The following is a 26,683-nucleotide window of genomic DNA, read 5'->3' as shown; positions in this document are numbered from 1 at the left end:
AAAATTCATGATGAAGATGCATAAAATAATAATAGCTAAGCAAATAACAATTTATCATATCAATATTGTCTATCATATAAGCTATTAGACAAAAGGCTTTTTATTACATTTGATATGTTTATATTTACAAGAAAAAAAAATTTTTTTTTGTTTTGTTTTTAATAAATACATTATGAGCAGCAAAAAAATGAGTTTGATATTCAATTCTCATCTTTGACTACGTCAATTATAGCTGTAGTATCGCTCATAATTAAGCGTTCAAACTGAATACAAGCATCGGACGCTGACCGTTTATCTAATTTACCATGCTTAAAATAAAGCAATTCATCCCAATTTATAAACCCATTCACTTCTACATCTTTTGTTACATCTCGTGGCTTTTTCTTGATATTAGGATTGAATTCACGAATTTCACTAAATAAAAAACAATATTGTTTTAGTTAAACATACAAAGAAGGCCCCCCTTTTTTTTTCTTCTTTTAAATTTTACACAACTACTTACTCATCAGGTATATCATACAATTCAACTAATAAATTTTTTATATATAATAAAATACACATAGCTATTGCTAGTTTTGATGCTACGGTAAAGTCAGAATCTATTTCATTATCCTCATTTTCTTGTATAAATGTTTCAGGAGCAGAAGAAACAACCCCTTGCTTCTTTAAGAAGTGAACATATTGCAATAAATCAGCACCTAGTGTCATTAATATACGGTCCATTATATACACCATATGAAGCACTTCTTCAGTATTAGCTAAATCTAGAGTAAGAATGTTTTCAGCTAGGTATCTAAGGTAGCCAATATCAATTTCATCAGATGTTGTATTCTTTAAATCAAACTCAAAAGGCTTCACGAGAGCAGATAAGAAGTCCATTTTAGGCTTTCTTTTTTCCTTCAAAACTGAATAAGTAATTCCAAGTACTGAATCAACCTTAGCGTCACCTCCTCTCTTGCCATAACCTATTAAAGACGATTGTTTTTTTTTTCAATAACAGGAATTTGACAAGAAAATTAAATAAATGTATACATTTATATTTACCTGAAATATAACTGCTGCCAAGCAAAATCTTCTGGTATTGATAGGACGTCGATAAATATTCATTTATTTGTATATAGAGCAAATTGCCATATTTGTCATGAGCAAATCGATGCAAATAATAAGCTTTGTTTCGAAGGATAATGTCAGGACTAGTTTCAGCAGCAACGATAACTGGCATACAAAGCACAGGGTGAGCCAATCCTTGATGAATAACAGCAGAGACAACTTCAAATGCAGCATATCGAAGTTCATTAGATTCAGCTAAAGCGCATCTTAAAATCTTACGTAAGTATCGTTGCATTAATGATCCATTTACACCCAATTCTGCATATTCTTCTGTATTCCCTAAAAGAGTATCTATATCTATATCTTTTGTATAAAGTGATTCCCCTGCAATTTGTTCACGTTTCCCAAGTCTTTTTTCTTCTGCTGATAAAAACTCTTGAAAGACACGCATAAGTTGTATTTTCAGCTCATTCGACGAACCTTCTTCAAAAATTTTATCCATCAAGTTGGTGCTAGTGGGTGATATCATAAATGTTGGATGTGAAGCATAAAAATAACCCAAGCCTTGCAGGGCTGTCATACGCATTGTCATACCATCTTTTTTTAATTCATCCATTGATTCACTTGTGAAGAATTGTAAAAGATCAAATACTAATGTACAAATATTTCCTTTATATACTAAATTTAAAGCCTCCATTTGCTCCGGCTCTTCTTCACGCTTTTTATCAAATTCAAAATGCTGACATAATAAGCCACAAATCATTAGCATCTTTAAAACACCAGAGTATGTTTTAGCTTCAGGATCATTTCCATTAGAGATAATGAATCGTACTTGTTGAAGCTTAGTTATACAAGATCCAAGCATTTTGATAAGAATATTATATTTATGTGAAATAAGATCGATTATGACGCACAAACAAGAGACACCATCCGTGATTAAATTTAAGGGACAGTGACTAAGCAATTGCATCAATAAACGTTCAACTGATTGAATAAATTCTGGAGCATGATATTTCATATAAGGTAATACATCTCTATAAATTGTAAGGACATAATGCGCTTTTGTCCAATCACCAGCTTCTGATGCACTAAGATAGGGTTGCAACATAGATATATGAGACTCACGGAGTAAATGAGGACATATTTTTGTAAATGAATATACAGTGGCTAAACAGTTAATAAACTCTACCGAGTTGTCTTCTTCATCAAGTAATATCATACGATCGAATAACGAATCAACAATCCATTGAAATACTTTTCCATACCAAAGCATCATCTTTTCATCAGCATTGTCTATAGTCTTTTGAATAATTTGTGAAAGCGCTGCATTCTGTGTACTAGTAGATGGATCAATTTTGGAAACGGCACCTGTAATAATCTGAGTCAAACTAGTAATTTTTTGTTTGCGGCTCTTGGGTGAATTTGCATAAGAATAACCAAAGTAATCATTTCCATCCTTTTCAATTTCTCTAAAAGGTGAGAACAAAATTTCTTGTGTTGCTTTTAATGATAACTGGCTAATTGTAACTTCGTTATCGCTAATTCGTAAAATAAGTTTTGATGCAATATCAATCTTGATATCAATATCTGTAAATTTAAAATATAATCCTTGTAATAGCTTAACTAGACGTTTTCGAACATTAACAGCAGTATCCTATTATTATTATTATTATTATTATTATTTTTTTGACAGGAAAAAAAATAAGCATTTAGAATTAATTGTCTAATAGATTATATCGCTTATTTATATGCTTTACCATAATTCTTCCATTAACAATTTCATATAGTTTAATTGGTATTGTTTCTAAACGGCCCAAATATTTGGCCACCACATCAACAGCAGCATCTCTCACTGAAGGCGAACTGTCATGAATTCTTTGAACAACTGAAGTTCGAATTTGTTTCTATTTTTTTTTATAGAAGAAAAGGAGTAAATAAGTTAAAATTAATAATTATAAATATATACTTATATATTTGTATTTGCATATATACTTTACATCTTCCATGATTTCAGGTACTTCGGCTGCAATTTTCCCAATCGCTTTTAAAGCTTTTGTTCTATAAATGACAGCATCCTTTTCTAAACAAGTCAATAGTTCTGATAAGATAAAGTTAAAGCTAGTATAGAGCGTTTGTCGAGATGTTAATAGCTCGGTTAACAGAAAAAAATCAGACCTAGACATTTCTGGAAATTCGTGTTTCATTTTTGATTTAGGGAAAGGGTGTTCAATACCCAAACATGTTAGCCAATAATATTTACAAGTATCTTCTAATAACAGTGCGACCTCTTTAGGCCATTTGACTTCATCCTCAGTCATTAATATATCTGTATTTTTTGTAGTTGTAACCATAAGTGTGTTATCTTCATCCATTTCTTCATTATTATCCTCTTTGATTTTATCCATCTGTTTATTGTCACTATCCGTAGAAGCCTTAGACTTTCCTATTGGTTTCTTTTCCTCAATTTCCCATCCTTTATTGGCTTTAGTCCAAAGAACAGATTCTATAAATCCCCAATTACAAAGATAGAATTCATTTACACTTGTATTTACTTTTTCTTCTGTAATGTAATCATATATTTTTTTACGACATTGATCCAAAAGGGCAATGGAAGTTATTGGTGTATTGTTGTCTATTTTGATTGGTAGAGAACTATTTAGTTCATACATCCACTCAGGTGTGTACATATTATGCATCCCAGATAATCTGTTATAGCCAGTTTTGATTTTACAACATATAATTCCAAGCCATTCAATGGCTAATGATTTGAGAAACTGATCTGAATGATTTTCTTCAAGTAAAGATAACTATGCAATTTATAAAATGGGTTGGGTTGGGTTGGGGCGGCTATACTAAATAATATTATTGTTAAAATATTTGAATTCTTACCAATATACGACTAAAGACTCTCATAATTAACTCTGCAACTGGCCATTCAGGATCATTAAAGACCGTCATAATATCATTCAGTGTTTGATTCAAAATTTGTCTATATTCATATAAAGAATAGGAATCCTTTTTTCTAGATTTACATCTATAAATATAGTATGATTTAGTTTAGTTTACATAGCTTATGATTATATCTCGATTAAACACTCTACTTTGACATTAAAAATTCGAGGAAAAATGAAGCGCTATTAGTAGCAGCTTCAGCACCCAATCTCCAGGCAGTAGTAGCACGACGAACTAATTTATCATCTAACATTTTGATTTGATCCTCATCTTGTCCTTTAATCGCTTTTTGATATTTGATATTCCATTTCATAAACCAATTTTTATGCGATACCTTATCACTAAGTGAAGAACAGCATTGAACAAGTTGCATAAACAGGGCACTAATGACATGAATTGACCTATTATCACGTAATCGGTATTTCCTTGCTTCTTCCATCGTAGTTAACGATCCGATACTAGTCAAGATTTCTTCAAATATCCATCTTCTATGCTTTGGGTATTTACTAAAGATATGTTTCAAAATATCAAGTGCAACAAACTTAAGTTGCTCATAAGGATTAAATGATAAATTTTCATAATTGTCTGTGACAAGTAAGATAGATTTGTGAGACTCTGAATAATCATGAAAGAAGGGGCCCATACTAATATAGGCAACAATCACAAGTACATCATCATCTAAATCTTCAGAAAGAATAAAAGTAAATGCGCGACGAAAGAAGCGAGTAATTAATGGCACAAATGTACTGAGTAAATGTCTTTCTTTTGAGGATGATTCTATAAGACAGAAAAATGCATGAGCGCTTGTAGTTACTAAACATGAATAAATAAATATACATGTATTAAGAGTCTAATTAGTAATGCTTTTTTTTTTTTTTTTTTTTTTTTTTTTTTTTTTTTTTTTAATAGAATATTTCTAACAACAAACGTACAGGAAGTTGCTTCATCTTCAAAATGACTTAAATCAATAAGCGGGTATATAGTAAAATCTAACTGATTCTTGATAAAATGAAGGCAATTTGTGATTAAATTTCTTGAAAGGAATTGCTTATCTAAATTACAAGTTGTCAATATTTCAAAGATCATAAAGCAAGCCTCTAAACCATCGCTTATGAGAGTTAATAGTTTTAATATTGATTCTTTATTATTATCCTCTGTTGGATTCTTTCCACAAAGCTCAATGATATCAATATCAGTTGCAATAATAACTGTATTTTCCATTAATCTGATAATTTTTCCAAATTTAACCATATCGATTAGCTCAAGATTCTTGTATTGTTTAATTATACTTGATACAAGTGAAGTAATCTTCCTCATGATAGTAATATCTAGGGTAGGTAAATCATCTGTATCCCTAAATGTGAGTAAAGAATCTGCCATTTTCTGCTTGTTTTCGTTATATTGATCCAAATCATCACATATGCAGTTAATATAATGTGTTAAACGGCTTGTGGCTACTATTTAATTAAAATAATATATCAGCCAATAATCCCTATATATATACATATATTTATATGCTTACATTCATTTTGTTGTGGTTTGGTAAAAATAGTGTTTGGCGCTTTAAATTCAGGAACTGGGGAAAGATCCATGGATGTCTTTAGATTATCATCGGGTGTTGGTGCTATAGGTGTCTTGAAACCATCATCAGGTGTTGTAGGTAAAGGAGCCTTAAAATCATTATTAGAAAATGGTTTAACGCTATTATCTGAAGAAGACGTATTAGATGCTTCAACATGATTAAAGGAGTGTGACATAGGCGCCTTAAAATTATTGCTTGAAGATGGTTTATCAGACTTTCTGGAAGGAGGCATAAGCGATTTAAAACTTCCGAAAGTAGGAGGATTTGTAGGTACTTTAAATTTATTATTAGAAGACGGCATTGTTGATATTGTCCTGGAAAAGTTCTTTAATGGAAGTTTTGGTGTTGTAACTTTCGTTGTTTCTGAAGAAGAACTATTGCTTTTACGATCAATATGTAATAATCGTATTGAATCGTTCGTCTCGTCTACAAAACGTGATGAGCTGCCTTTTACATTCTTCAATTTGCGGTTTGTATGTTTGATCAGCACTTTGGGTTCTTTAATCATGCTCTTTACTTCATTAGAAATAGTTAAATGATTATTATCATTTTTATATGAATCATTTCGAGCTTTCGAGGTTAGATCAAATATCTTTTTATGAGAAGTTTTCAATTGATGATCACTAGTAAGCTTTATTTTTTTAGTGGGATTCATTACGGGGGTTTTCAACTGATTGAGAGCTTTTCTTTCATTTAAGGGTATATCATCTTCATCTTCACTTTCTTCACTACTACTATCATCAATAATAATTCGTTTGGATTTTTTTATTCGCCTTGGTATACTTAATTCAAGAACTTCATTATCTTCTTCCATTTCGGCATCATTATCCCTTGGAATTGAAGTCCTTGACTTCATTGTTTAAATCCTTTTTTTTAGTATAATATTAAAAGAAGGGGGAAAAATTGTATACAATTGAATAAACTTTTTTTTTTTTTTTGGAACTGGCCAGAGCAATACAGCATAAATAATCGTACTGCGAATAAATTATGAACAACGCGTAAAATTGAGACTTTTTGGGTTTTTTTTAAATCAAGCGCGAATTATTACGCGTATACAAAATTCTTTGATCTTATTTATTTAATGTTGAAACAAGTAGTAAACGATCCCAATCTAATTATTTTTTATTTCTTTCCTGCTTGCTGCTTTATCTTGGTCCTATCTAACACGTTCTTTATATAAAATTCTAATAATTCAATACATACGCTCGCATCTTCAAGCGAATCATGGCCATCAGAACCCGTCTGGATAAATCTTTTTAAATGTGCAGAAGTTAAGAATCGAAGACTGTATCTATAAGGCAATCCATTTTTATGAGGAAAAAGCTGTATACATATAGTAAATATCATTAGTCTTTTTTTCTTTTTTTTCCCCCCAATATATAACTTTTCTTCACTTTACAGCAGCTGTGTCAATCACATTTGTATGAACAATTCTTAATGCATTAAGATCATTTTCTAAACCATGACCTACAATAATTGTTTCCTCATCTACATACTTGAACAACTCTTTTCTAAGCCCGTCCAAATCATATTTCACACCTTCAAGTGTTTTAACACCACTGTAATGGGTATTCAAGTCAATAACCATACTTGAAGGTAATACCAGTTCATCTATAAGGACATTCATATCTTTATCTACTACTGTTAATCGAATCAATTCCATGCCTGCTGTAGTATAACCCATCTCACAGTCTAAAGCTACTAAATCTTGAATCGTTTCTGACCTATTTGCTGAGTTACGAGGTGGCAGCTTGATAAAAGGAATTTTATGGTGTAATACAGTCAAATCAGTATCTTTATAAACATGAGAACCTCGAATACATCCTTCACTTCCAATAGGATCTTTGCAGCAACCATATATTTTTTCCTTTTGACCATTCACTAATTCTATATATGGACGTACAGGATGATATACACAGGCCTCTATATCATCTTTATCCAAGACAGCTTTGACTATGTATTCCTTTTTGCAACGATCACATGTTTGAATTGTACCAACCCTATCTTCCATTTCTGTAGATGATACCGGTATATTCAAAAGGTCAGGTAAAGGGTATTGCAGTTGTTTTAATTCTTCTAATGAAGCTATGCATTCTTTGGCCCTTGCAAATACCAAAGCCTTTTCAGCTGCTGCCTTTTCAGAATCAACCCATTCACCATCCAAGCCAATATCTTGATTATCTTTACTCTCTGGTCTTTTTTTTAAATTCATCAAGGTTGACATAGCCATCTGTTTGTAACCAGCTACATTCGTTGTTGCTGCCAAAATTTTTTCCTCCTGTTGCTTTGCATGGTCTGTTGCTAATGTTGGATTATTATTCAATATTGGTTTATAAATACGTGAAAATGCTTCAAATAACTTGTTTGCAATCAACTTAAAAATGAAAATGAGATTTCGTGCATGTGCTATTGTTGAAAAAAATATCGTACCTGTCTAATTTTAAGTGGTATCTTTGCTCTAGTATCTGGCAAAATAATAGGTGGTCCAGTAGGCTTATTATTGTACTATATAAAGAGATGAGTCCCTTCTTATCTATTTTATCAATTATACGAATAATTTACCGTCACTTTATGCGCTGCTCTCTTCCTAGGATCAGAAATAATTATCTTATCATTTGTTGTAGTGGTTTTTTGAGTAGTTTCTAATTTTGTTGACATTGCTGCTATCTTTTTCTTATGAACAATTGCAGGTACTGATGCTGAGTGTTTTGGTAAAGTAACGGATTCTAATAATATTTAATTAGCTTACAATTAATAATAATAAAAAAAAAGGCAAAACTAAGTTGCTATAGTGTCCATTTACTACTAACTGGAATAAGTGATGGAACTATTGGTTCAGTTCTTTTTGATTTTTCTATCGCTATTTGTGTCGTTATTACTTTCCTCTCCATCATGGAGGGAGTGTCTTTTTTCTGACGTTTAACAGTTTCAATAGGACGATCTATATAAAAGGAAGCTATAATCAATGAAACTTTTTATAGAAACTTTTTAAAATATTAACCTTCAATTGTCGAAGATCTTTGTAGTGCATGCGAAAAAAAGCAAGGATTTCTTGTGCAATTAGGGTATAAAGGGCAAGGTTCGGATTTGAATAATCCTAATGAAGGAAGCATTTTATTTATATATGTATAAAAGTTTTCGACAAGTGCTGAATATAGTTAATTTATTTTAAAGTAAGTTTGACGTTAATATTTTGATTCTTAAAAAAAGCTGATTATAAAGTCAATAATTCTTAATGAAAATATAATGAAAAAAAAAAAAAAAAAAACCACTAATTAGAATCAACTACAATAAAGTATAAAGTATGTAAACAGAATTCAATCATGACTTTACTTAACAGTTATAAAACATATCTCTACTCCGGTAAATACGCGTCACAACGAAGCATGGATTCTATCCAAACCAAAAAAAAAAAAAAAAAAAAAAAAAATTTCCTTTTTCCTTCTTTATTTAAGTCTTAATTATAAAGTGAGACGCAATGTCTACACCAAATAATCAACAAGGACCTAATAATGGTCAGCAGCAATCACCTCAAACTCCACAAACACCAACACAACAATCGCAATTACATCAATTACAACCACAACCACAACCACAACCACAACCACAGCCTCAGCCTCAGCAACAACCACAACCTCAGCAACAACCACAACCTCAGCAACAACCACAGCCTCAGCAACAAGTGCAACCTCCTCAACAAGTACAACCTCAACATCAAGTGCAACCTCCTCAACAAGTGCAACCTCAACAACAACAAGCTGCTGCTGCTGCCGCTGCTGCTGCCGCTGCTGCCGCTCCTAATGGAATACACACACCAGCTGACATTGATAAAATGGTCGCGTCTTATCTTCAAAAAAAAGGTTATAGAGCAACTGAAGCCATTTTTACACGCGAGTCAAAAGGAGAAACAATTTCACTTGGAAAACTGTTAGATGACCCAACTGATGAAAAAGGAAAGAAAACAGAAAAAACATCAAATGATAATTCAGTAAAGTCCAAGAACACACATGTTGTAGAACAGACAAAAGAAGAAGAGAAAGAAGATCCTGATATATATGATGTCAGTTATAAAAGTTTAAGACAATGGATTGAAAATTCTCTTGATTGGTATAAGGTAAAAAAGAAAAGAAAAAGACACATGGTAACAGCAATAAAGACATTAAATAAGCATTCTCTTAGCCTGAACTACGATCTGTTTTATTTCCAATTTTTGTTCATTCCTATCTTGATCTTGTTAGTAAAAATATACCTGAAAAAGGTAAATTTTACTTGAATATTACATGTTCAAAAACTAATTCTTTCTTTAGCAAAATACTTTATGGATACCTATAGAAAAGATCATGTTGAATTACATACTTTGGATTTAAATACTTTTGAAACAATTACTGAACCTCAACATGTCCGCGAAAATGAATTAGCACGAATGTATAGAAGTAATAAATACAATTTACGCATGTCAGGTGTCCCTTTTGAATTATTTTTGAATTACTTGCAGGATAATAAGTTCATGATATTGCTTCGAATTGTAAATCAATATCTCAATATTCAAGGTAAATATATATATGAATGTGTTTTATGAATACGAATATTGTTTGATTAATTACATGACTTTAGTGGTACATGGTAAATTATTAAAATCCGCAGGCGGATTAGAAATGGACGATGTGATTGGTATCATTGGACATCAAGCACAGCAAATTGAAGAGTTTAATAAACAGAAGGTGCAACTTGGATTGCCTCAATTAGATCAGTCATTTAAAGAAGAAGTAGAACAGGCTATTAAAGAACAAGAAGATGAAAGTCAACAAGATGATAATATATCTTTACTTGAAACTTTCAAAAGAGTCACTCAAGAAAATACAGCGGATGGTCCTGCATTTGGTGATATACCACTCCCGCCATAGTAAGTTAAATATTTTCTCCAAGTAATGCTTTTATGTTTATAGTATAAAATAGTAGAGGAACTGATATTACTACACAAATCGAATCATTAAAAAACTTGACTCATACAATCCCTCTAAATGAATCTTCACTACCTAGCATATGCTGTTATACGTTTCATAATACACACGACAGGTAAATGACAGTTAATTCTAGGAAATATGGCATTTACTAAAAAAAAAAAAAAAATTATACTTTCTAGTCTAAATTGTGTGACGATAACTAAAGATGCTACTTTAATAGCTGGGGGATTTTCTGAATCCTATATAAAGATTTGGAGTTTAAAAGGAGAAAAGTTAAGATCACTTAGAAATACGATTAATCCTGCTTTGGTTAATGATTGTAGGTATCTTATATATATAAATATGTATATTAGCTTATAAATTAAAAAATATATTATATAGATAATGATTTAAATCGTCAAAAAGAAAGATATGGACATGAATATAAGAAATTAATAGGACATTCAGGTCCTGTGTTTGGCCTTAGTTTTAGCCCGGATAATAAGTATTTAGTTTCTTGTTCAGAAGATAAGACAGCGAGATTATGGAGTACACAAACATTTACCAACTTAGTAATTTATAAAGGTCATAATAGTCCTGTATGGGATGTTGATTTTGGACCATTTGGATTTTATTTTGCTACTGGATCTCATGATAGAACAGCTCGTCTTTGGAGTTGCGATCATATTAATCCTCTTCGAATTTTTGCAGGTCATTTATCAGATGTAGATGTAAAGTATATATTGTATATTGTATATATATTTGTGTATACTGACTATTATGATCGTTAGACTGTTAAATTTCATCCTAATTCAAAATATCTAGTTACTGGTTCAAGTGATCGTACATCACGACTTTGGGATATACAAAAAGGTACCTGTGTACGTGTATTTACAGGTCATACAGGTGCAATCAAGACAGTCGCTGTTTCTCCTAATGGCCGTTTAATGGCATCTGCTGGTGAAGATAAATCAATTATGCTTTGGGATATTGGATCTGGTAAATGTATTAAGAAATTAACGGGACATACAGGCTTTATCTATTCATTGAAGTTTAGTGCAGATAATGGTGTACTGGTATCTGGAGGTGCAGATAATACAGTTTGTGTTTGGGATGTTAATACTGATTTAACTTCAGCTACTGTTACTTATATGGATACTGATCATGATATGAATGGTACGAAAAGATTAAAAATAGATAATGATAAAAAACGCAAAGCTGTTGTTCATGAAAGGTAAGCTTATTATAAGTTTTAGGGAGGGTTTTTTTTTCCTATTGTATTCATATTATTATTTTATAGCCGTGAACGTCTTGCTGTATTCCCTACTAAACAAACTCCCATTTATGATATTCAGTTTACAGACCGTAATTTATGCCTTGTTGCAGGTGCATTTACTCAACAAAAAACTACATGATTTTAAAAAAATAATAAACCATTTCCCCTTTTTTATTAAATTATTTAAATATAAAATAAACATTCTATTGTTATTACAGTGCTTTATTGATTTAAGAAAAAAAAAAAAAAAAAAGTAATGATCGTACAACAAGTCACAGGAAGCATAACTGAAAAAAAAAGAAAAAAAAAAAAAACTTGACGCGATCATACGTGATTAAGGCTTTTTTTTTTTAAGTGCAGAGATCGTTTACACACTCATGTCTAATTCAAAAAGGCCATCGCAACAAAGTTCTTTATTATCATTTTTCAGTAAAAAACCTTCTGTATCAACGAATGGAAGTACAGCTCAAGAAGCTACCACATCGATTCCGATAACAGAAAAAAAGCCAACAGAAGAGCCTACCAAAACACTAGCTGTCAAAGAACGATCATCAACGCATTCTAAGAAAGATATAGAAGAAAATGAAATGGATGTTGATCAATCAAGTGATGAGGATGAAATCCCAATAATGTCATCATTGGTAGTCTTTTTTTTTTTTTTTTTTTTTTTTTTTTTTTTTTTTTTTTTTTGCGTTAGCTGTAAATATGTTAAAAGAAATATAACTCATATTTTTTTTTTTTATTATTATTTTTTTTAATTTTAGGGACGTACACGTAAAAGAGTAAATTACAAAGAGTCTGACAACAGTGATGTAGAAGATTCACCAGAAAGTAAACCTACAGGTAAAATATACACATATTTGGCGGCATTTTAACGCATTAAAACTAAATAAATAAAACGTGAATTTCAATAGGAAAAAAGAAAAGGCTTGTTCGTAGAATTGCTGACGATGATAGTGATGATGATTTTAAACCTACAAAGGAAGATAATGTCGTCGATGAAGATGAGGATGAATTTATGGACGACATTCCAGAAGAGGATATTATACAGGCAGAAAAGAATATCCTTAAAAAACCACCAATGACACCTTTAGCTGAAAAATTCAAACATATCTCTGTTGAATCACCTTCAAGAAATATCAAAAGAACACCATTTGTAAATGCATTTTCTAGAATAACATCTAAATCTGAAAAAAGCCAGGATAGAATGCAAAAATTTAAAGAGAAAAATGAAGAAAGATATTATTGGTTACAAGATATAAAAGATGTAGATGGTAATCGTATTGGTACGGCAGAGTATGATCCTAGAACATTATATATTCCCAAATCTGCTTGGGACAAGTTTACCCCTTTCGAAAGACAATATTGGGAAGTGAAGCATAAACATTGGGATACAGTTGTCTTTTTCAAAAAGGGAAAATTTTATGAGCTTTATGAAAAGGACGCAGATATTGGTCATACGCAATTTGATTTAAAAATGACAGATAGAGTTAATATGCGAATGGTTGGTGTACCTGAAATGTCATTTGATTACTGGGCTGCACAATTTATTGCAAAGGGGTACGTATATACTCTATAAAAAAAAAATATAGACCAAGCAAATAACATGCTTCGCTACCCTTCTTTTCTTTAAAGTTATAAAGTAGCTAAAGTGGATCAAATGGAGACAGCTATTGGTAAATCAATGCGTGAAAAGAGTGATGGCAAGACCAGTAAAGCAGATAAAGTGATTCGCCGTGAATTAACTTCAGTCTTAACAGCCGGTACTCTGGTTGATGCTGGTTTACTTACAAATGAATTAGGTACCTATTGTATGTCTATTAAAGAACAGTGCGATATGGATGATAAAATTCCTCCCAAGTTTGGTATTTGCTTTGTTGATACCTCAACCGCAGAATTTAATCTTGTTCATTTTGAAGATGATATTCATCGTACTAAATTTGAAACCCTTATTATGCAAATTAAACCTCGCGAACTAGTAACCGAAAAAGGTGGCCTTTCTAAAGCTACGACTCGTATGTTGAAATCTATTTTAAATGAACCTCTTTGGAATAAATTACAGCCTGAAACTGAGTTTTGGGATGCCCGTATTACAGAAGATGAAATTAATATTAATGGATATTTTGATATAAAAGAGAGTAATGAACATCTGACTATTGCAATGAAAGAAGCTCGACAGGACCCTTTACTCATGTCTGCTTTTGGTGGCTTAATTTGGTATCTTCGTACTGTAAGTCTTTTTATTTATCCGCTCCCTCTCTCCCTTTTTTTTTTTTTTTATTTTTAGAATAAGCTAATCCTCTATAATTTAGCTTAAATTAGATAAAGAATTATTATCAGCTAAAAATATTCTAATGTATGATCCAATCCGACAAAGTACATCTTTAGTACTTGACGGTCAAACATTAGCTAATCTTGAAATCTTTCAAAACTCATCTGATGGTAGTACTGATGGTACTGTTTTTAAGTTATTAGCAAACAGTATTACGCCTTTTGGTAAACGATTGTTTAAACAATGGTTATGTCATCCTTTACGCCGTATTGAAGAAATTAATGCTCGTCTGGATGCTGTTGAAGATTTGATGCGTTTAAGAGGATTGCATGATACTATATCAAAAGAAATGGCATCTATACCCGATTTAGAGCGTCTTATATCTCGTATTCATTCAGGAAGGATTAGAGTAAAGGAGTTCTTAGCTGCTCTACAAGGTTTTAAGACTACAGGAGAAATCATTCGTACAATGACCGAAAATCGTTCCCAGTATACATCAGCATTACTGGGTAGATTGATTGATCAGTTTCCTCAAATAGGTGAAAAATTAGACAGTATATTGAAGTCGTTTATTATAGCAGAGGTTGATATTGACTGTAAGTAATGATACTATAATATCATAGACTATTTTATTTATTCAAAATAGATGGAAAGTCAAGAACAATAATACCTAACAGTGGTATGAACAATGAATGGGATACTATTAATCAACAAATTAAAGATATGGAAGAAGAGTTTAATCGTCATTTATTTAAAGTCAAGAAACAATTAAAGTAGGATTATATACATACATGCATACATACATATATATATATATATATATATATATATAAAGTAAAAATTCATATAATACAGTTTAACTAAATATGCTTAAATTAGATGCTCTACTATTACATATAAAGATCTTGGTAAGGATATTTATCAACTTGAAGTGCCTAAAAACATTTCTGTACCACGTGATTGGGATCAACTTTCCACTACTAGTGTAAGCATACTATCTATATGAAATTGTGCTTTTAAATAGACAAGCTAACGGGTTTATCATGAATAGAAAGTATCGCGCTATTGGGATAGTACAATCAAACGTATGGTGATAGAATATAAAGAACTTTTAGAAACTAAAAATGCATTTGTGAAAAAGTTTGTGTTACAAGTGTATGCTTCATTTGATGAATCGTATGACATGTGGTTAAATGCTGTTCAAAGTATTGCACAGTTGGATGCATTAATGGGCTTAGCAAAAGGATCTTTGAATATGGGAGGTAAGATGTATACGCATATATGACTATAGACAGAGTATATTTAAAATTATAATATAATTTTATATTTTAGAACCTGCTTGTAGACCTATTCTTTTGGATCAAGAAAAAAGTGTTATTGAATTTGAAGAACTTCGTCATCCATGCGTGGTGCCAGGGTAATGAGTAACAAACAAAGATCTAGAAATTCAATTATAGTAGTAAATCCATTTAATTAATTATGTATATATATATATGTATTTAGCGTTGCTACAGACTTTATCCCAAATGATGTCGGTTTAGGTGGTGATCAAGCAAGTGTTATTGTTTTAACTGGTCCTAATATGGGTGGTAAGTCTACGCTATTAAGACAAACATGTGTAGCCATTATTCTCGCGCAATTAGGAGGTTATGTTCCTGCTCGCTCCTGTAGATTGACGCCATGTGATCGAATCTATACCCGTATAGGCGCAAATGATAATATCATGGCAGGACAGTCAACGTTTATGGTTGAATTAGCAGAGACATCAAAGATTTTGAAAGAAGCCACTTCACGTTCAATGGTCATTTTAGATGAGCTTGGAAGAGGAACATCTACCTATGACGGATATGCAATTGCTTATTCAGTTTTACATCATCTTTCAACACACATTGGATGTCTGGGTATGTTTGCAACTCACTATCATACATTATGTAAAGAATTTGAAAGGAATCCAGAAATTAATAATATGCACATGTAAAGTATTATCTATATAATTAATATATGGAAACAGTTTATTTATTTTATTTTATTTTATCTAATTAGGAGCTACATGGTAGGCGAAGATAATCATAGTATTACATTTTTGTACAAGTTAACACCCGGTATATGTGAGAAATCCTTTGGTATGAATGTAGCTATGATGGCAGGTATACCTATGTCTATTGTAGAAAGAGCTACTGAAATAGCTGAAGAAACAGAGAAGGTGCATCATTCGAAAGATACCACTTATGCCAATATAAAGGATGATAATGTAAATATTACTCCTGCTATTATTGCTGATTTACAATATATCTGGTCCAACAAAAGAGAAAAGTTACCTACCCAGCGTATTCTTTCCAGTTTCCAAAACATACATGTGTAACCAAGATATTTATTGTACATATTTCGAAAGCATTTATTATAGATAATAAAACTGTTTCTTTTTTCTTTATATACTATAGTTTTTTTTTTAATGTATAGGATATGTTGATTAAAAAGAAAAAAAGAAAAGGAATACAAGTATTTTATCTTTGTATGTACCATAATAAATGGGGATTTTTATAGCTAGCTATGCAATAAGATTGACAAAAAAAAAAATATATATATATATATATATTGCTATAGTAATTAATTTATTTATTCATTTTAAAACGCTGCTATTTATGTTCCTTTGTAAACTCCACTAGCAGGGATCTATATTTTCATTTTCTAGTAACGAGAAGAGAAGGAAAATAAAATTATATCCTTTCATTTGAGCAGTACTCTTCCAAAAAAAAAATCTTATTATAGATGATTACAAATGAGTACATAATAGTGAATTATAATACGGAATTAGCCTACTTTATTATTATATATGACAGGCAAAAAAAAAAAAAAAAAAAAAAAAAAAAAAAAAAAAAAAAAAAAAAAAAAAAGATTTGTATAAAATAGGGTAGTTCAACAAATTTATTATACTACTGGAGTTTGTATCAAATTAGCAGTAAGATGAAGACACAGTTTACTAGCCATTTATAGTATATCCTTTATTTAGTTATATAGTAAGATGGGTTAGATTCATGTCAAATAAATTTCATTGGATATATCGTAAAAGAAATATATACATATATATATTTATCTATAATACCGGTATACATGTATATTCCTAATAACCAAACCAAAACTCGGAAGAACAGTTTAATTTAATAATATATAATGACCTGTTACTAAATATACACTTAGTACAGAGCACAGTGACAGATAAGGATGAAACATACGTTTACAAAGAAAAGAGCACATGAGCACCTTGTTAAATCTATTTAAACAGTTATACTTACTTGATGACCTCAAAGAATAGGTCGAGACATTCCCTCCTTCCCTCTTTTTTTTTTTTTTTTTTTTTTTTTTTTTTTTTTAATTATGTCTATACAAAGACCTAATGATAGTAGTATACTAGTAATTATAAATATGAGTTAGTAAACTATTATTAGTGCGAAAAATAAATGAACGTGTCATGAGCAAAAAAATAAAATAAGATAATAATAATTTCTGTTTGAATAATAGCAAATCAAGAATTAAACTATAATTTATGCATTATTACAAATTTAGATATTACTAACTACTACAGCTGCTATCCAAGTATCACTCTTTCTCTTGTCAAATCAAGTAATCTCCTATTTTATTTTCATTTATTACATAGTAGCCAAATAGATGAATCTATTTCGTATTTAATGTGAATTTAGACTTTACATATTTGGAGGAAATTATGTTCTCCTGTTATTGGTAAGTTTAATGATACTACTGAGTTAGAATGTATGTGACTTGTAGCAATGAAAAAAAAAAAAAAAAAAGCAAATCATGTACTATTTAAATAAGTTATATTAAACTCAATGTTCTAGTTTCTCTCACACACACATCCCTTTTTTTTTTCCTTCTTTTCTTTCTATTATTATTTTTATTGCAAACATGATATCTTCAACACCAACTATGATATCTTCTCCCATTATAAAGAATATGGAAGGCAAGGATAATGAAAAGAATAAATATACACCAATTCCACATTTCCCTGCTTGTCTAGGTGGTGAATGGAAAAATCTTGTAAAGACGCCTTATTTAAAAACAACGATGAGATTTAGTGCTGGAAAATCACTGGTAATATTTGGGTTTTTTCTTTTTCTTTTTTTACCCTAATTTTATATATAAAGCCACCACATCATTTTCCTTCCATGGCACATATTACTGTACTTTCTGGCTCAATTCAAATCGATGATTTACAATCAAATCAAGCTTATATCTTGCAAGCAAATCATGACTGTATGATACCAGCATTATTAGTTCATGAAATTCAGTTTCTAGAAGACGTAGAATTCGAATTTGAATTAAATTCCAATGATATGATCATTTATTGGGATTTGGAAGAACGTTAAAAAAATGATAATTTAAACATAGCACATTTAATAATAATACAACGCCATTTAATTTAAACAAATTTGTTTTTTAACAAATTTAGGGGTTTTTATTTGGAGGTGATAGTGGTGGTGGAGGTAGTTGGAGGGGGGAGGGAAACAATGTGGAAGGAGAAGTTTATGATATGAAACATGATTATGCAGAGCTTTGTGAGAAAAAGTATCAACAAGAATATGCCTTAACCAAACAAACTGCATGTAACAAGTCTATTTTATCAATAGTGATTAAAACAAGTTTTTTTTTTTTTTTTTTTTTTTTTTTTTTTTTTTTTTTGATCTAATCTTAAAACCGTCATAAGGCTTGTTTCATTTTAAACAAAAAAAAAAAAAAGAACTTGCCAAAATTTATGCCGGATAAAAGGTAAACATTATTGTCGTTGATAATGCTATGCTGCTGTCAATAGTGGGCAACTATTGAAAAGTGTTATACAAGTCTTTATTGGTTGAATTTTACTTCTCTGACTATCTCCTCCATCTCCTGATCTAAATAAACAAAAAGGTCTAATTTTTTGTTTCGAAATACCTAATGGTAGCTTCATTTTTTTTAAAAAAAAAGACGCTATGTTAAAAAATGTCCTTTCCCAACTTATTTACACAATCCTTCATTTAAAATTTGTTCTTATTATCTACTTTTGTAAAAGAATATCATACTCATTTATTACTTAAACACAATTAAAAAGAAACAGAACAGTTTAGAGTATGAAAGAAAGTAAGATTCAGCCAATTGGAACTTCTCACTGTAGTGATGTTTCTCGTAATACGAAAATTGTGAAGAATATTAGAATCAAAAATAATCACTCTTCAATGAAATACGCTGATGAATATAAAACACTAAAAGTGGAACTATCACTTTTAGTGCAGCTCATGCCATGAAGTAATAAGTCCTTACCACCCATTTTAACTTTTAAGCCAATGGGAAATAGTTCCAAAATGTATCTTTTAGTATAGCGGGTTTTCTGATCCTAGTCAGCTTATATACTATTTATTATAACTAGTCTTTATCGTAGTATTAAAGATGATTTCCTTTCTCTTCTTTTACAAAATGTTTCACGTATATGTAGAGGAGGAGGAATATAATCCATAATGAAAATAGTTTCGTGTAAACTTTTTTTTTTTTTGTCCGAAAAAATATAGTTTTTAGCAAATTTTCACTAAAAAAAAAATGAAGAAAAAATATTACTGCTAAATTTGCATAGTTATTTCTATATATTTATATATAAAGGAATTGTTTATATGGTCAGCAAAGCTTTAAAGCTTTATCTAAAGCGTGATCGTAATTTACATTTTTTGAACCCACCAAAATATTCTGATGCTGTTGGTAAAAAAAGAGCTGAAAAGTATTTTCACTTGAATTTTACAGATGCCCAAGAATTAAAAAGAATCCATTTATTACATGTTACTGGAAAAGCTCTATCCAATGTACGAATAGGACATGGAAAAGGTTGCATGTAAAAACAAAAAAAAAAAAAGGAAATCGCATATAATTCTCATCGCCAATATTCAATAGAGCTTACATTTTTACGAAAATTACCAAAAGGCTATTACGTTAGTTTCGAAGCAAATAACCAATTAGTTATTTATGGTCATCCAAGTGGGATAGCTTTTAAAGATGAAAGTAAGTAATGTATAACTGTTATGATTAAGTAACAACATTAACCATTGTATATAAGTGAGCTTTATTCCTCATTTACTTTGGTTAGAAGAGCAAGGTAGCCGAAGACAATCTAAAAAATTGTGTAAATGTAGAATATGCATTCAACTTAGAAAACCAACAGAACTTAAGAAAAAAGCCATTCATTTATCTTCACTCGCTATAGTAAAAAATAAAATGAATACAAAATTAACAACAAGGACAATGGATAATAAGGACATGGAAAAGATATATAAATGCTATAAAGTAACTAAAGTCTGCATTAAACCGCCATCTTCAAATATAGTCCGTTGTCCAAAATCAATCAAAATACCTTTACCCAAAATTTTGCAGCCTGATCTTAGCATCCTACGTTTTGATCATAAAGACGAAAAGAAGAAGAATAGTCAAAAGTAAATAGAATTTGACATTATTCCTGTTTATTAAAAAAATATACTCCTGTAGTGAATATTTAGCTTTGTTTTTAAATAAAAATATTTGTGTTTTTATTACAGTCAAAGAAACTAGGTTGGGCCAATGAAAAAAAAAAAATTGGTCAATTCCAAATTAAATTGGGACAGAGTTGCAAAGTTGGGACACCAGTAAGAAAATGGGACAGTGATACGGAAACGGGACATATTGAGATACTTTTAGCTTTTTGGACGAATGGAGGCATTTCTTCAATGGGCTAACTTACCTGTAAATATGGGATGTCCCGCTGTTATTCTTTGTGTATTTCAATATGTACATCCAACATACCTTTTTCTTGGTCTAGGATCCCCAGATTCTTTGTTCCCAGAAGGATTTAAAAATAAATATTATGACATATGCTATATAGCTATACATCAATCATAATATTTACCTAATTTTCTTTTTGGAGGCATTTTTGTACACTTGAAAAAAAAATAGAATGAAGATTGCATTAAAAGTCCAAAATCTCTATATCTATATGTTTAGTGTTTAATTCCATCAAGTGGGAAACTTGTAATACAGTTGATGAATTCATTGCAAATTGTGAACTTGATTTTTCATGTATTTGAAACACTCACTTTCATTATTGAGAGAAGGAAACGACTTTGGTTGCCTTTATCTCACTTTTTTTGATTTACTTGAGATTTATTTTACCGGAATTATGATCCTTTATTGATAGTCTACATATTACATTATTCGAAAGTACAAAAACAAATTAGTTGTAAGAAGAGAACCGCCAATAATCGATACGTATCAGCATAAATTATAAAATATAAAAGAATTGACAGACTCAAAATAAAGTAAAAAAGACACAAAAACAGTGGGCTAATCTAGTTACTTGTGTGATTGCAAACTGAAAGAAGAAACTCTATGGATCTAGAATAATCTCATATATATATATATATATCATGTACCTATCGCTGTTTGATTAACATCATATGAAATTGCTGTTTTTCTGATGCGCTATTATTGTACTAAGCTTAACATTATAGAGTATAAACAGTGATTAGAACCAAGACCTGATGTCTACCCCCTTTTTTTTTTCCTATTAAATATAAGAGCCTTAGGCTTTCCGTAATTTAATCACTTTACTTGGCTTTATTATTTCGCAAACGATAGTTATATGAAAAATAAATAATGATTCTTGAGAGATTTATCACCTTTGAGGGCAAAGTGGGGCCAACTATGATTAATTTAGAAACAACATCTAATAAAATTGTTCTGACCATTGCTAATAAAATAGGAAAAAGTTATCAAAAATATTACTTGCTCTTTCTTTCTATTTATTTTTTTTTCAAAAAAAGTATGCGTAGGTAATTATATCCAAAAGTCGAAGCCTTGATTAAACTAAAGAAACAACGCAAGTATGATGAACAACAGGAAGTAGCAAAAAACCAAATAAAACAACCAACAGCAAAGCGAGGTAAAGTAAATTACTCATTGAACAATTTATCAGAAAAACTAACGCTCTTTACAAGGCGTCAAGCGTAAAGATACGTTTGAAGAGAAAAAACTCAAAAAGGACGCAAAAATTGCGCGTGAGGCTGTATCATCTACGCAAGGTGTGATATGCAAATCATGCGGCAAGACAGGGCATGCTTCCGCAAGAAGTAAGCAGTGCATGAACTACAATTTAACCTTACCAGAATTGATTCAGCAAAAACTGGGTCCTTCAAATGAAAAATATACAGTGTCGTTGCCCTTAAGATCATTCATACGAACGTCTGATAATAATACTTTTAACGCAATTCTAGAAAGAATACAAAGTCTGTCTCTGTTCCTGAGGGAAGTTGTCTTCAAAGCCCAATTATTTGTGAATTATTACATTTTGAAACACCCACAAGGTTTGACTAATGAATTCTTTTAGCAAAATATTTGGTATTCTGTGTGTCGGCTAATCAATGGAAATATGGAGATTAGAGAATTCGCTCAAAAATACTTCCAACATATCCCCCACCTGCATGAAACATGGGATGAGTTGAATAATTTTAACAATATAGACTTGCTAGTAGAAACTCAAGGCATAAAAAATTATGGTCAAGTTTTATTGACTGCCTGTGAAGCAATTGCAACATGTTATAACAATTACTATATTGAAAATTTCGAAAATATAATATCCAATTATTTCATTTATAAGCTGCGCTCTTCTTTTGACGTAAGTTATGTATAGTCAAACGCGTGTCTAACTTTTTTTGCTAATGAAACCAATAATATTTATGAATAGAACCTAAAGATGCCAGAAGTAAAGTACACTGTGTACAATCATGTAATAGAAACATTATTCTCCTCTGGTCAGACAACTATTACCGCTGAAAACATAGCAAGTTCGTTAAATGAGCAAATGAAAGCAAGAATTTGTGCGTTCCTAAACCCTTTAATATTGCAAATAAGGAACAGGTTACCTGCTATCCCCTTAACAAAAGATACATTGAACAAAGCTCCCTTTGACATATTGCCGGCTTTGAGGTATATACTTGAGAATTATGAGTCAACAATTGCCGACAATCAGCAACCATAAAGAGAAGTAGCCCGGCAAGAGCAACAAACTGTACAAGTGGCAGAGTCATCAAACCAGCGAAGGAGAAGGCCAAAGAAGAAAAAGAAGTTAAAAAAGCGTAATTCATCAACAGAAAAAGACAACAGCAAGAACCGATTGCAGCCACCAAAATTTCAGCCACCAAGGCTGTTCAACTTATTTCCCAATCCTGGTTTTAAATGGCGTCTTATAAAAGTAGATGGTCAAAACATAGCTAGTATTTTCGGAAAATGTATTCCAAAAAAACCTGAAGAGACGATATTTAACTTTGCTCAAAGATGCTTCTATGACAATTTTGATTTTAAAAAATTTAAAATCTATAGGTGAGCTGAAATCATTTTATGATTAATTGATACAAACAGCATACTCACATTCATCTTACATATACAGCTTTAAAGGTTTACAACAACTATCACAAAGAAAAGAAAAAATGTTCCTAAACAGTATGTACACGGACGGATACACATGTAGGGTCTCATTCTGCAGGAAGGTTCACCCCATCTCACCCAATGATAAAGTATTCCTGGAGGTAGACGATTTCACTAGTGAAGAGGTAGATCTTTACTTCCGTCCTTGCACTGTTGATCCAAATAGGTCTGACGTCTTCGTATCCTATCATGATGAAAACGATTTGAGACGCTTGTCAACTGCCGAGTATTACAACATGAATAGGACTGTCAACCGACGAAAGTTAGAGCAAGATAGAAAGAGAAGGTCGAATATAGAGCAAATTGAAACCCACTTACCTTCACCTAAAACTACAAATGTCCAACAATATACAGAATATATTATATATACCCTTCGACATTTTCAAGCATTAACAGATTTTTATGGCTTTAACACTGCTAGAATCAAATGGTGTAACTACATAGGCTCTCAGCAAGCGATTGAAAATGCAATCAATATTCTCATTGATGGGTCAAAAAAATATAACAAAAAGAAAAGAAAGGATACTAAAAGGAATAAGCGGAAGAGGCGCAAGATCGCAAGCAGTTATCAATACGGTCATCATGGTAGTTATCGACCAAATACAGGGAAAAGAAGGTCAAGGTACAGTTCATATTTCTTTTATTCTTCTTCTTAAAGCATTGATCTTAATAAATTTAATGCAGAGGATACAAGGAGAAGTTTGAAGAAGGTGATCGCAGTAAAATGCCATTAATTGTTTTTGGAGATGGTTTGAAAAATAAGTCTCATGTCAAGTTTAAAAGTTTGCGTCATGGCGTGGTTGAAAAGCTGTACAGGCAATTAAGAATACGTGAGAAACGTGGAGAGTTACTGCTTCTGGATATAGACGAATATAAAACTTCCAAGGTATATAATGTTTACGTGATCATAATCCGAATATTGACACCTTTGTATTATATAGACTTGCAATTCGTGCCTCGAAAATAATTTGGAACATATTACATACGGAAGTGGTACTGATAAACGTAAAATCTATCAAGTATTCGTCCGCAAAAACTGTAATATTTTCTGGAATCGTGACGTTATGGCTTCAAAAAATATGTTCACCATTGCTGGATCTATTTGGAACGGCTAAGGATACCCTACTGTGTTTACCCAACAAAGCGCCACCTCCAATGTGGTGCCTGAATTTTAATTAACGAAGGCTTAAGGATATCTACAGGTAAGAGGTCTTCTTGAAAATAAATCCTTTCATTTTCTAACTCTCATCAATAGGTAAACAATTTTTTAAATTATATTTACGTCCAAAAAACTAACATCTCCTTTCTGATTCGGCCGAAAAAGATACTAACATTTCTTGTCAAATTTCCTTTTTAACTTTGTCCAAAAAAAGGTAAACTAAAATTTCTAAAAATTAATTTTGATTTATCTGAAGAAATTAACATTGTCTCGTCCCATATTTGTATTCATGTCCCATTTTCTTACTGGTGTCCCAAACTTGCAACTCTGTCCCAATTTAATTTGGAATTGACCAAATTTTTTTGATGACCCAACCTAGTTTCAACGACTGTACACGAGGAACTTCCGCTTGCCGCCCCAATCTGATTATTGATCTGATACTCTGGTTACCCATGACATACAGTGAGCGTAGTCGAACTATTCGATGACGTCTTGGTTGGTTACCCGGAGGAATACCTAAAGCCTGCCCATATCATCCTCATGTACACTTTAGTCGGTCACACGCCACTGAATGCTTGCATATGCACACCCGTTTATTCTTGCCACGATCAATAGCAGATCCCCTTTCCTTTCTTTTAAATCATCTCCCTCAGCATAAGTACCGAAGTTCTCAGGATATTTCTGCCTGGCTCTATCGCTGGCCAGTTATGTATACTATTCTACAGGAAATAGATTACTTAATGCACGATAAATTACCCCCTCTACTTCTTGATCCAGGCAGGAAATTACTCAACTGGTTGTCTCTTTAAAATTGTTAGCAATATTCCCCTTTCTTTCTCACCTTCTATTCTTCCTTTCCTTTCCTTTACCTTTTTACCTCTTGTCCCATAAGAGGGTTTTTAGATACTTTTTTTCACATAACTCGAACTGACCTGGGCAATCCAATATAATAAAGATATTATGTACCCATAGGTCGCTTTATAAATTTTAATTTATAAAAATAAAAAAAAAATGTTTAATCGTACACGAGGAATTTAAACTATAAGCGCCTATAATTTTTATTATTTTATTTCCCTCTCCCCCTTTTTTTATTCACAAGAAAAAAAAAATGACCATATATAATCTTTACATTTTCGATCGACACTGCCAATGCATTTACTTTCAAAAATGGACTCATAATAATAAAACATCTAATAATACAAATTTTTCTTCGTCTAATAGTAATGCAAATAGTCAGCTTGGTCATTCTGGCCACCGTTTAGGTGGTTTAACTACTTCATCTTCTCGATTTTCTATGTCCAGTGCAACTTCTTCCCTTACTGATCATAATTCAACAAATAATTTGACGCGTAATGGTGAAGACAATAGTCAGCTTCAAACTAGTATTACACAGCAAAGTGGTTTAGCTGCTGGTAGTGTTATTTCTATTGAAGAGGAAGCTAAATTAGTTTATGGTGTTATTTTATCTTTACGTAATTTTGTTCGCAAATTAAGTGGAAGGTAAAAATTAGATTGTTGTTGTTATTGTTATTTTTGTAACTACTGACATGAAACTCATAAACATACAGTCAAGACGGATTTATTTCTTATAAAACTTCAACCTATCGTTTACATTATTACGAGACACCAACAGGTCTTAAATTTGTTATGAATTCTGACCCAAATACAGAAAATTTAAGAATTGTTCTCAAACAAATCTATATTCAACTTTATGTTGAATTTGTAGTTAAAAATGGTTTAATGCGATTCACCGATACCCGTTGGGAAGTTAGTCAGGGATTTTTACAGAATGCTCAATCAACAACAAACACACAAGATGAAATTACAACAAATACTACACATACTTCTTCAAGTACTTCACCCTCACCACCTGGCAATATCTCTAATGAATTATTTAGAATTGCTGTAGACCGTTTTATTCGTAGTTTAAGATCATTTGAATAATAAAATAAGGGTATATCAA

General features: G+C 31.3%; 12 protein-coding genes across 12 annotated transcripts; 8 read left to right on the top strand and 4 right to left on the bottom strand.

Moving 5' to 3' along the window:
- Nucleotides 1-50: 50 nt before the first annotated feature.
- BX663DRAFT_576140 (sister chromatid cohesion C-terminus-domain-containing protein) lies at nucleotides 51-3,791 on the bottom strand. Its single transcript, XM_051532158.1, has 5 exons — nucleotides 3,048-3,791; nucleotides 2,808-2,954; nucleotides 2,191-2,704; nucleotides 1,045-2,127; nucleotides 51-965 (listed from the first exon to the last, which is right to left on the bottom strand). The coding sequence occupies exons 1-5, from the start codon at nucleotides 3,744-3,746 to the stop codon at nucleotides 499-501; spliced, it is 2,910 nt and encodes a 969-aa protein (XP_051379998.1). The 5' UTR covers nucleotides 3,747-3,791; the 3' UTR covers nucleotides 51-498.
- Nucleotides 3,792-4,097: 306 nt separating this feature from the next.
- BX663DRAFT_172351 (uncharacterized protein) lies at nucleotides 4,098-6,446 on the bottom strand. Its single transcript, XM_051521662.1, has 4 exons — nucleotides 6,368-6,446; nucleotides 5,525-6,315; nucleotides 4,935-5,459; nucleotides 4,098-4,815 (listed from the first exon to the last, which is right to left on the bottom strand). The coding sequence occupies exons 2-4, from the start codon at nucleotides 6,237-6,239 to the stop codon at nucleotides 4,148-4,150; spliced, it is 1,908 nt and encodes a 635-aa protein (XP_051379997.1). The 5' UTR covers nucleotides 6,240-6,315; nucleotides 6,368-6,446; the 3' UTR covers nucleotides 4,098-4,147.
- A 158-nt stretch (nucleotides 6,447-6,604) lies between these two features.
- On the bottom strand, nucleotides 6,605-8,844 carry BX663DRAFT_519308 (ribonuclease H-like domain-containing protein). The gene is made up of 5 exons (XM_051528980.1): nucleotides 8,388-8,844; nucleotides 8,147-8,310; nucleotides 8,015-8,089; nucleotides 6,984-7,958; nucleotides 6,605-6,907 (listed from the first exon to the last, which is right to left on the bottom strand). Exons 1-5 carry the CDS (start codon nucleotides 8,476-8,478, stop codon nucleotides 6,707-6,709), a joined length of 1,506 nt encoding a protein of 501 aa, XP_051379996.1. The 5' UTR covers nucleotides 8,479-8,844; the 3' UTR covers nucleotides 6,605-6,706.
- A 406-nt stretch (nucleotides 8,845-9,250) lies between these two features.
- On the top strand, nucleotides 9,251-12,019 carry BX663DRAFT_459324 (WD40-repeat-containing domain protein). Its single transcript, XM_051523916.1, has 9 exons — nucleotides 9,251-9,698; nucleotides 9,764-9,842; nucleotides 9,892-10,134; nucleotides 10,199-10,487; nucleotides 10,541-10,660; nucleotides 10,728-10,867; nucleotides 10,930-11,258; nucleotides 11,319-11,761; nucleotides 11,828-12,019. Exons 1-9 carry the CDS (start codon nucleotides 9,417-9,419, stop codon nucleotides 11,940-11,942), a joined length of 2,040 nt encoding a protein of 679 aa, XP_051379995.1. The 5' UTR covers nucleotides 9,251-9,416; the 3' UTR covers nucleotides 11,943-12,019.
- Nucleotides 12,020-12,126: 107 nt separating this feature from the next.
- On the top strand, nucleotides 12,127-16,535 carry BX663DRAFT_519296 (muts domain V-domain-containing protein). Its single transcript, XM_051528979.1, has 11 exons — nucleotides 12,127-12,444; nucleotides 12,568-12,646; nucleotides 12,718-13,363; nucleotides 13,439-14,033; nucleotides 14,116-14,671; nucleotides 14,722-14,848; nucleotides 14,955-15,060; nucleotides 15,127-15,337; nucleotides 15,408-15,492; nucleotides 15,579-16,049; nucleotides 16,119-16,535. Exons 1-11 carry the CDS (start codon nucleotides 12,181-12,183, stop codon nucleotides 16,435-16,437), a joined length of 3,459 nt encoding a protein of 1,152 aa, XP_051379994.1. The 5' UTR covers nucleotides 12,127-12,180; the 3' UTR covers nucleotides 16,438-16,535.
- A 1,209-nt stretch (nucleotides 16,536-17,744) lies between these two features.
- BX663DRAFT_519291 (uncharacterized protein) lies at nucleotides 17,745-18,754 on the top strand. The gene is made up of 3 exons (XM_051528978.1): nucleotides 17,745-17,843; nucleotides 17,930-18,182; nucleotides 18,236-18,754. Exons 2-3 carry the CDS (start codon nucleotides 17,997-17,999, stop codon nucleotides 18,455-18,457), a joined length of 408 nt encoding a protein of 135 aa, XP_051379992.1. The 5' UTR covers nucleotides 17,745-17,843; nucleotides 17,930-17,996; the 3' UTR covers nucleotides 18,458-18,754.
- BX663DRAFT_172169 (uncharacterized protein) lies at nucleotides 18,364-18,731 on the bottom strand. Its single transcript, XM_051521660.1, has one exon. The coding sequence runs from the start codon at nucleotides 18,692-18,694 to the stop codon at nucleotides 18,506-18,508; it is 189 nt and encodes a 62-aa protein (XP_051379993.1). The 5' UTR covers nucleotides 18,695-18,731; the 3' UTR covers nucleotides 18,364-18,505.
- An 875-nt stretch (nucleotides 18,755-19,629) lies between the features above and the next one.
- BX663DRAFT_172127 (uncharacterized protein) lies at nucleotides 19,630-21,003 on the top strand. Its single transcript, XM_051521659.1, has 4 exons — nucleotides 19,630-19,937; nucleotides 20,004-20,111; nucleotides 20,167-20,539; nucleotides 20,642-21,003. Exons 1-4 carry the CDS (start codon nucleotides 19,730-19,732, stop codon nucleotides 20,652-20,654), a joined length of 702 nt encoding a protein of 233 aa, XP_051379991.1. The 5' UTR covers nucleotides 19,630-19,729; the 3' UTR covers nucleotides 20,655-21,003.
- Nucleotides 21,004-22,363: 1,360 nt separating this feature from the next.
- On the top strand, nucleotides 22,364-23,468 carry BX663DRAFT_172057 (uncharacterized protein). Its single transcript, XM_051521658.1, has 2 exons — nucleotides 22,364-22,752; nucleotides 22,822-23,468. The coding sequence occupies exons 1-2, from the start codon at nucleotides 22,507-22,509 to the stop codon at nucleotides 23,113-23,115; spliced, it is 540 nt and encodes a 179-aa protein (XP_051379990.1). The 5' UTR covers nucleotides 22,364-22,506; the 3' UTR covers nucleotides 23,116-23,468.
- Nucleotides 23,469-23,563: 95 nt separating this feature from the next.
- Nucleotides 23,564-24,217, top strand: BX663DRAFT_440268 (uncharacterized protein; the record flags this gene model as incomplete). The annotated part of the gene is made up of 1 exon (XM_051523386.1): nucleotides 23,564-24,217. One exon carries the CDS (start codon nucleotides 23,564-23,566, stop codon nucleotides 24,215-24,217), a length of 654 nt encoding a protein of 217 aa, XP_051379989.1.
- A 1,043-nt stretch (nucleotides 24,218-25,260) lies between these two features.
- Nucleotides 25,261-25,634, top strand: BX663DRAFT_519266 (uncharacterized protein). The gene has a single exon (XM_051528977.1). It carries the CDS (start codon nucleotides 25,302-25,304, stop codon nucleotides 25,527-25,529), a length of 228 nt encoding a protein of 75 aa, XP_051379988.1. The 5' UTR covers nucleotides 25,261-25,301; the 3' UTR covers nucleotides 25,530-25,634.
- A 194-nt stretch (nucleotides 25,635-25,828) lies between these two features.
- BX663DRAFT_440066 (Sybindin-like family-domain-containing protein) lies at nucleotides 25,829-26,664 on the top strand (the record flags this gene model as incomplete). Its single annotated transcript, XM_051523374.1, has 2 exons — nucleotides 25,829-26,220; nucleotides 26,289-26,664. The coding sequence occupies 2 exons, from the start codon at nucleotides 25,829-25,831 to the stop codon at nucleotides 26,662-26,664; spliced, it is 768 nt and encodes a 255-aa protein (XP_051379987.1).
- Nucleotides 26,665-26,683: the final 19 nt, after the last annotated feature.

Source organism: Cokeromyces recurvatus, assembly GCF_025118155.1.
Source record: "Cokeromyces recurvatus strain NRRL 2243 chromosome Unknown BX663scaffold_26, whole genome shotgun sequence".
NCBI lineage: Eukaryota > Fungi > Mucoromycota > Mucoromycetes > Mucorales > Mucoraceae > Cokeromyces > Cokeromyces recurvatus.
Note: the sequence above shows the minus strand (reverse complement) of the source record. Positions and strands in the feature narration are given on the sequence as shown.

Coding starts and splice junctions, on each gene's coding strand:
- BX663DRAFT_172127 (XM_051521659.1), top strand. CDS start 19,730: ATGGTCAGCAAAGCTTTAAAGCTTTATCTAAAGCGTGATCGTAATTTA. Junction 19,938..20,003: donor ACGAATAGGACATGGAAAAG/GTTGCATGTAAA, acceptor AATATTCAATAG/AGCTTACATTTTTACGAAAA. Junction 20,112..20,166: donor GATAGCTTTTAAAGATGAAA/GTAAGTAATGTA, acceptor ATTGTATATAAG/TGAGCTTTATTCCTCATTTA.
- BX663DRAFT_519308 (XM_051528980.1), bottom strand. CDS start 8,478: ATGATGGAGAGGAAAGTAATAACGACACAAATAGCGATAGAAAAATCA. Junction 7,959..8,014: donor TACCACTTAAAATTAGACAG/GTACGATATTTT, acceptor TTCATTTTTAAG/TTGATTGCAAACAAGTTATT. Junction 6,908..6,983: donor ATGTGATTGACACAGCTGCT/GTAAAGTGAAGA, acceptor ATATGTATACAG/CTTTTTCCTCATAAAAATGG.
- BX663DRAFT_576140 (XM_051532158.1), bottom strand. CDS start 3,746: ATGCATAATATGTACACACCTGAGTGGATGTATGAACTAAATAGTTCT. Junction 2,705..2,807: donor TTGTTAATGGAAGAATTATG/GTAAAGCATATA, acceptor TAATAATAATAG/GATACTGCTGTTAATGTTCG. Junction 2,128..2,190: donor ATATTCATTTACAAAAATAT/GTCCTCATTTAC, acceptor GTGCATCAGAAG/CTGGTGATTGGACAAAAGCG.
- BX663DRAFT_519291 (XM_051528978.1), top strand. CDS start 17,997: ATGATATCTTCAACACCAACTATGATATCTTCTCCCATTATAAAGAAT. Junction 18,183..18,235: donor TTAGTGCTGGAAAATCACTG/GTAATATTTGGG, acceptor TTATATATAAAG/CCACCACATCATTTTCCTTC.
- BX663DRAFT_172057 (XM_051521658.1), top strand. CDS start 22,507: ATGGAGATTAGAGAATTCGCTCAAAAATACTTCCAACATATCCCCCAC. Junction 22,753..22,821: donor AGCTGCGCTCTTCTTTTGAC/GTAAGTTATGTA, acceptor ATTTATGAATAG/AACCTAAAGATGCCAGAAGT.
- BX663DRAFT_172169 (XM_051521660.1), bottom strand. CDS start 18,694: ATGCAGTTTGTTTGGTTAAGGCATATTCTTGTTGATACTTTTTCTCAC.
- BX663DRAFT_519266 (XM_051528977.1), top strand. CDS start 25,302: ATGCACACCCGTTTATTCTTGCCACGATCAATAGCAGATCCCCTTTCC.
- BX663DRAFT_459324 (XM_051523916.1), top strand. CDS start 9,417: ATGGTCGCGTCTTATCTTCAAAAAAAAGGTTATAGAGCAACTGAAGCC. Junction 9,843..9,891: donor TAAAAATATACCTGAAAAAG/GTAAATTTTACT, acceptor TTCTTTCTTTAG/CAAAATACTTTATGGATACC. Junction 10,661..10,727: donor TTTCATAATACACACGACAG/GTAAATGACAGT, acceptor TATACTTTCTAG/TCTAAATTGTGTGACGATAA.
- BX663DRAFT_519296 (XM_051528979.1), top strand. CDS start 12,181: ATGTCTAATTCAAAAAGGCCATCGCAACAAAGTTCTTTATTATCATTT. Junction 14,672..14,721: donor AGCAGAGGTTGATATTGACT/GTAAGTAATGAT, acceptor TATTCAAAATAG/ATGGAAAGTCAAGAACAATA. Junction 15,493..15,578: donor CATCCATGCGTGGTGCCAGG/GTAATGAGTAAC, acceptor ATATGTATTTAG/CGTTGCTACAGACTTTATCC.
- BX663DRAFT_172351 (XM_051521662.1), bottom strand. CDS start 6,239: ATGAATCCCACTAAAAAAATAAAGCTTACTAGTGATCATCAATTGAAA. Junction 5,460..5,524: donor CAAACCACAACAAAATGAAT/GTAAGCATATAA, acceptor TTAATTAAATAG/TAGCCACAAGCCGTTTAACA. Junction 4,816..4,934: donor TGAAGATGAAGCAACTTCCT/GTACGTTTGTTG, acceptor ATTCATGTTTAG/TAACTACAAGCGCTCATGCA.